The sequence below is a fragment of the Pseudonaja textilis genome, chromosome 6 (assembly GCF_049901715.1).
Source record: "Pseudonaja textilis isolate UNSWEBS1 chromosome 6, rPseTex1.2, whole genome shotgun sequence".
Lineage (NCBI taxonomy): Eukaryota > Metazoa > Chordata > Lepidosauria > Squamata > Elapidae > Pseudonaja > Pseudonaja textilis.
In genome coordinates this window covers 58,728,770-58,735,814 of record NC_141995.1, presented here as the reverse complement: position 1 = coordinate 58,735,814, position 7,045 = coordinate 58,728,770, and the positions used below count along the sequence as shown (strand labels likewise).

General features: G+C 41.1%; 1 protein-coding gene and 1 long non-coding RNA gene across 3 annotated transcripts in view; one reads left to right on the top strand and one right to left on the bottom strand.

Moving 5' to 3' along the window:
• LOC148125494 (uncharacterized) lies at positions 1-1,301 on the bottom strand. The gene is made up of 2 exons (XR_015744177.1): positions 1,235-1,301; positions 1-182 (listed from the first exon to the last, which is right to left on the bottom strand). It is a non-coding gene; the product is annotated as an uncharacterized LOC148125494 (long non-coding RNA).
• KLHL2 (kelch like family member 2) overlaps positions 45-7,045 on the top strand; it is a 41,058-nt gene continuing 34,057 nt past the window's right edge. Inside the window, exons 1-2 of one of the 2 annotated variants that reach the window (XM_087936661.1) lie at positions 45-172; positions 5,500-5,622. In XM_087936661.1, coding sequence (XP_087792787.1) covers positions 5,585-5,622 — 38 coding nt within the window. In that variant the 5' untranslated portion in view covers positions 45-172; positions 5,500-5,584. Of the gene's footprint in view, positions 173-1,218; positions 1,598-5,499; positions 5,623-7,045 lie in introns of those variants that run through there. The other variant, XM_026699948.2, reaches the window with a different exon arrangement.

The following is a 7,045-nucleotide window of genomic DNA, read 5'->3' as shown; positions in this document are numbered from 1 at the left end:
TTTAAAGTCTATATGTTGTTTTATCATTTTTTTTCCAACCATGTGTGGATTTTAGTCCAATATTTCTTTGCATCCAAAATGTCCACCACATATGGTAATATGAACCAGGTATCTGATGACATTTCCAGCATTTATCCGATTTATTCTTCAACATTCTCGCAAGTCTCGTGGGGTAAGTGCACCTGTAAAACATCTGATGCAAATTTTCTTTATATGCTGTTGACACTGTCATTTTATAATTTTGAGACCACAATTTTTGCCATTTTTCTAAATCAATCCCATATCCAAAATTTTCCCCCAAGCAATTATCGTTTCTTTAACTTGTTCCTCCTCCAATTTAAATTCCAATAGATGTCCGTAAAGTTTTTAAATTACCTTTTTACCAATGCCCATCAAAATTTTATCTAAATCAGTCAACTTGTCATAAATACCTTCTGCCTCAGAGTCTTGATCAAACCTAGATTGTATTTGCAAATATGAAAACCAATTCATTTTTACCCCTTGTTCGCTTTGGTTGTTCCTTTGTGTGTGCTACATTATATACTAATAGAAAAACTATTTTTCCAAAGTACCTATGAAGAAAATGGGTGGAGAAGAACCTCCGGCCCACTGCTAGGCACAATGGCCTGTTACCACAGGGATTCACAGACACGCATCCACCTTGACAAGGAGGGCCTACACTTTTTGCATGCAGGCATTTACACCCCTTATGGCCGAAGCCTGTTAAGTTCAAGTAAGTTTATAAAACAACCCTGCGAGATACAGCAGGTTTAAGGGAGAGAGTAAATGGCCCGAATTTAACCAACGAGCTTTCGCGTGAACTTGAACCTGGTTTTCCCTAGACGCCGTTCCAGCGATTAAACTAACCCCACCGGCCTCGGCTGGGCCCTCATTCCAGGACCTCCATCTCCTCCGCTCGTTGTAAAAACGCTAGAAGTGACTTAAAAGGGACCTGCTAACGAAGAAAGCCATTGGCGCTCGGGGGGAAAGAGAAAGGCATCCTTCCCACCATCGTTTTCAAAACGGCAACGAGAAACCACGCTTAGTTCCCCCCCCCACCAAACAGGGTTCCCACGTTCGCCGTGCCCGTATCCAGCCCAACGCCAGACGCTTCTCTCGCAAGCCCTTGTTTCTCGCGTGCCCCTTAAGACAGGCAGAGGAGGAGGAGGAGGAGGAGGGGGAAGACGTCGGAATCCGACCCCCCCCCAACCCCCAGTTACGTGTTTGACGTCACCTTTCTTTGGCGAAGAGGATAAATGGGGTTTAAAGCCCGTCCGGAGCCCGGAAGTTGGAGGTTTGGCAAGGCTGGAGGAGAGAGAGCGAGAGAGCGCGGGGCGTGAGTAGGTGTGCTAGCTAACGGAGGAGGAGGAAGAGGAAGAAGAGGAGGAAGGGAACCGATCGGAGGCTGCGCCCTCCGGAGAATCCGGGCCGATTTAATCCCGGAAAGTCTTGCCGGCCTCCCTGGGCTTTCTTGCCGGCGTTCAGACGGCTGGCATGGTGTTGGCGTTGGGTCCTTGGCTTTTTTCGGAGGGGGAAGCCCGAGCGGAGAAGCCACGATGGAAACGCCGCCGCCGCTGCTGCTGCTCCAAGCGTTGGGGTGAGTCTCCGCGGGGGGGGCCCCCGCTTGGATTCCCCCTCCCGGGATGCGTGTTTGGCGGCTTCGACGCCCATCGGGGCCCCTCCAGGCCGGCTGGAAAGTGATGGGAGTGGGGAATCCGGCAGAGCATCCCGACGAACTCCCCAATAAGGGAAGAGGATAAAGTGAAGGCGGCTCCTTAATCTCGCTCCCCCTAAAACACGTTGCTGGAGAGAAATTGCACACACACCCCCCCCCGCCGCTTTGCAAACGAAATCCTTCTACCTCGGAACAGGCCTTGGGTCCTCTTTACCAAACTGCAACATCGCCTTTGTTTCTGGAACCCACCTCCCCAATATTTACTCAACCCCTATTCTGCAACGTATACAAGAGGGCGTTTCATATTTTAGGGTAGCTATAGCAATAGGACTTTTAGACTTATATGCCGCTTGACGGTGCTTTACACTCCTCCCCAAGGGGTTTTTACAGAGTCAGCATATTGCACCCCCATCCCCCCCCCCCCAATAATTTGGGTTCTCATGGTTAAAAACGGCTCATTTTTGGGAAGGTGGCTAATTTGGCCTGCCTCTGCCTGGAAAGGCCCGTTATCTTTAGGGTTTGTCTGTGGTTAGGTTTGAAGTTAGAAAACCACAGAACAAACAGCCCGGGGATTAATTACTCCTTTTTGCATTTCATATGCTGTATACGAAACAGGGCCTTGAAATTTCCAAACAGCTTCAGGGCGAGTTGTGGTTGCATTGAAGATTTGGATTGCTGCGAGCAAAGTTGTCAGCATATTTTTTTTTTTTTAAGTAAGAGCCGTTTTTTTTTTAGGTAGGCTTTACTTTGGTTACCCTTGCGCTAAGCCATCTTTAACTATTTGAGGGCCAACTGAAACTCCCTTACAAAAGGGCCTCCAGCGAATGCAGATTAATCCTTGCTTGCTACTTTCCTTTGCATGGAGAAAAATTACTTTTTCATTCTAGTCACAATTTGAATAACAAACAGTGACAGTTGCATACTAGCGGTGTGTTCAAAATGGACAGCTGAAATGGAGTTTTTTAGTCTGTCCTTGGGAATAACTGTCATTCTTGGCTTTGTCCAATAATGATTAGAGTGGGTGAATAAGCCAAAAGCACCTGATGTGTTTCCATTGTTCTAACTAGAAGAATGAAGGTGAATATTTCTGCATTGAGACTTTTCAGTTTTAAAGTTCCAGGACAAGTGGAGATTCATGACTAAAGAGCTCTATGTGCACATGTAATGTTACTTTTAACTTAGTTTTTTTCAAAGTAAGCTCATTCCTGCTATCTGTGCCCAACAGGTATTGGATGAGGATGACAAAGAAAAGAGCTTTCCATGATAGCACCTAAACTTTGGAATTCTTTCAGATGCTTAAGATTTAAGTACCTGACCTAATTTGCTTTATTTGTCCAGGTGTTAAATAATTCAGTGAACCTGAAACTGTTTTTAAATATTTTATTGTTGTAAATTCTGCTTCTTTATGATGTGTCATTTTAAAGGCAATGTATTAATGTCATTGTACAGTACTTTAAAAAAGAAACAAATTTGGAACATATAGATCTGTCACTACAGTCTTCCAAATTTGTCTTCCAGTTGCACGTAACTGTTCTATTAGGCAGCTAGCTATATAAGTTTTGTGACAGATAAATTGAGCATCATAAAAGAGCCATATTAGATTTTCTTGCTACACGGCGTCCTTTCCAAAACTGATTTTTTTTTTCTCCGATTCTAATTACATTTTCTATTGCCTTCAGGTCTGACGTCAATTTTGTAAAGAAAGTTCAGGAAAACCTTCCCTAACATGATGGTTTACCTCAAATAGTTTAGATCAGAGGTGTCAAACTTGATTTTATTGAGGGCAGCATCAGGGTTGTGTTTGAGGGGGGCTGAGTGGGCGTGGCCAAGATGGGCGTGGTGAACTTGACATCCTGCAGCCTGTGTGTGGCTCTAGCAGGCTCTGTTTTAGGCTGCAACCAGACTCCTGCAGCCCTCCGCTAGTGAAAACGGAGTTCGGAAAGGCCATGTGCAGCTGTCTGGAGCTCCATTTTCACTGGCCGAGGCACCGTGCGCTAGTCCTTCACTGTTTCCAGGGCAACCCCTTGGGCCAGATCTTAAGTACCCCGCGAGCCAGATCTTAAGTACCCCCGCAGGTCAGAGGCAGCTCGCGGACCTTGAGTTTGACACCCCTGCTTTAGACTGTAACCCCAATAAGATATGGAGCATGTGACCAGTGACTCTAGAATAATAGGTACTTTAGTGGCATTAAGTTTGAAAAAAATTAGGGATTGTTCTGGTCATTTCAGTGACATGAAGAGAAAGGAGATGCACAAACTCCTTCCTCACTTGAATGTAGAATTAAGTTGGCATTAATGAGTTATCTGAACTGGTAAATTACAGTTTACTAGCAAAGAAAAGATATTTTGTGATCTTCATTTTTTATTTAAAAAATTTTTTTTTTGCTGTCCAAGTTTGGTTCCCAGGAAAACCGAAAGCGTTAGGAAAATTACATTTAAAATTAAATGTTAAACTGGGATAAAACAGTCCCGGTGTTTGTTTTTGGGGTAGTGTCTTCTGTGAAAGGTAGTAATATATGATGATATCAATGTTTTATGTATAGGATAATCAGGAGAATTATGAAAGAACAGAACTTTTCTGCATCTTGGGCAATCTAGTGCAGTATCTCAGCATTATCAAACTGGAGGCGCAGCAAAGGGCAATGCCATAACTAATTGTATAAAGCCCTTGCACATTTCGCATGCCCACCAGTTACATGTGTACTCGCTGTCTTCTAATATTAGTTCTGGTTTGATTTTAAGGAACTTGCTCATTCTGAATATAGGATCAGCAGGGTAAAATGCTGGTTATTTTAAAAAGAAACATCTGTAAATACTAAATTGTTTATTCAGGCCAGAATAGTGAGATATAGGGAAGTGGTTGCCAATTATGCTTTAGTTTTCATTTAAAAAAAAAATTCCTGGAATTGTTTAAGAAGTTTAAGGCCAATCTATGGGGAAACTTCGTATTTTAATAAGATACAAAGTTATTGTTTACTTTGTAAGGTTTTTTGTCTTATGTTTTAAATTTGGGAATCATATTGTTCTTTGCTTTTTGCTCTAATCACATCTTCACCAAGCCCATGACTTTCAGGCATGTTGAATTAAAATTTCCAGTACTTCCCATCGTGCCAATAGCCAATGATCATGCGGACCAACTATTCTGAAACATACAGTTGAATACATAGAATACACCAAGTTGGGGAAAGTTGTTGTTTCTTTTATTAATAGTTTCAGTTACAGAGCAGCCCCATTTGATAAATAAGATATTTTAATAATCAGCTTTGCAATGACAAGTGAGGCATCACCTTATTTACCTCATGTTGTTAGCACTAATTTCAGTTTAGTCTGTTTCAATGTCTCTTTAATTGTAGTTACTTCAGCCTCTTACCAATGATTTAATTAGATGGTGGATGTTTAAATTTAGGGCTTTTTCCTAGTTTGAATTTCACTTGGGAGTTGAATTGTTCATCCCAAAGCTTAAAGGCACAGTCAAGTCAAAGCGAAAAGCACATTTCACTTGGCTGAGTTGCAGAACTATAAGTGAATAAGTATGTAGATATTACAAGCTTTGGTGTCACTTCAGTCAAAGACTCTAAAGCAGCTTCTAAGGCTATATAACAATAATATAGTGCAGGGATGTTGTTATGGCATTGTCACGTGATGTATTGGGACTTTTCCCCCCTTTGCTAAACTGGGTGTGGGCATGGCCAGCACCTGACACATATGGTCCGTGGGCCGGGAATTTGACAGTCCTGGTATACAATAAACACGCATATAAACTAATCAGTTTAGCATTAATTGGTTGCAAACTCTCATGGTTAACACATCTTTTTTCTTTTTCAGATGTACCAAATTATGCCAGCAGAAACCTCTGGATTTGAAAGATAATACTGAAGAACACTGTTTTGTTAGAGTGAATCCTTGGCACATGAAGAAAGCTTTTAAAGTTTTGAATGAATTAAGAAGGTATTTTTCTTGAAAAGCAGGCAGTGTCTTTAGTAGTTTTCCAGATTTTGCTCTTATTGGAATACAATGTTGAAAATGAAATGGCAATATTTAAAAACGATGCTGGGCAGGCCATAGCGTTTTATATAATTGTTTTTTTTTTCTCTCTCTCCAGAGCTGGTCAATAAGATTTTGAAGAGGAATCTTGAGCTGCCTAATACAACTTTTCTGGGTGGCAGAAATTTCAGCTCTTTATTTAATAACAAATCTGTTTTCAAATGCTGATTCAAATTATCTTTCTTATTAAAAGTATTCCTGTGAGGATAAGATATGTGGATAGGCAGTGATGGGACTTAGATTTTGAGGATGGGATTTTCTTATTTTAGGGTGATGTCTCCTCTTCAGGGACAAAGTGGTAAAATACTATTGGACCACTGTTGGGTCAGTACTCCCCTAATTGTGTTGCTGTCCACTGCTTTGTAGGTACTGCTATTATGGGTTAGGTCCCCCACTTTTTCTTCGTTGTCCTGTGTTCTCATAACTTGAACAATATAGGCTTTGGGTCTCTCATATCTTCTATGCCCCCACTCTTTCACTTGTTTTGGCATATGATTAAAGAAACTATAGTCATTTTTAATGCCATTTATTTTAAATGTTCCTTTCTAATGATCGATAAGCTGGTAGCTTTGATATGTTGAGGTCTGGCCACCAGATTTTCCTCTATGGATATCTCCAAAGGGAAAGCTAAGTATGAGCAGTATAGCATAAAGTATACACCCATGTGTTATCTATCATAATCACAAAAAGTTTTTCAAAAAGCAAATGGTTTAAAAATTGCGGTCCAGTGTTTGTTCTAAGACTGTGTTGGGCATTGTGGTCTACATTTTTGAAAATGCAACCCAGCCTATTTAGAGGGAACTAGAGCATTGAATGAAGATCTTGGAGTGCTTAGTTCTTGACTAGTTAAACCCACATGGGATTTATGCTTATTCTTCCAACTTGGTTCTCTGAAAAGTTAAAACAGTGGCTCCAATTAACATTGCAACTTCTGGTTGAAAGCCACTGAGAGGTAGATATCAATTTTGTATCAGGATGGTGTTGCAGTGGAGATTAGAGTGGGATGCAGAATTCTGGCTGTTGAACTTCTCTCTGGATCTTTGAAATAGCCCACATGATTCCATGCAGCCGTTCCTTGCAAGTGAACCACAGAAGTCATTGTGATACATTTATTTAAATTATGTACTTGGTGGAATGAAGAGGAAAGCAACTTCTTTTTTTTCTCTTTTTTTCCGCATTTTTATATTTTTGTAATTTATATAGCTTTTATTCTTTTTTATTGTAGTCTTTGATGACTTTTTTGAAAGAAAAAAAATAATACCAAGAACTTAGATGTTGGATAACCATTTGTCTGAAGTGATGTAGGATTTCCTTCCTAGGCAGGGGG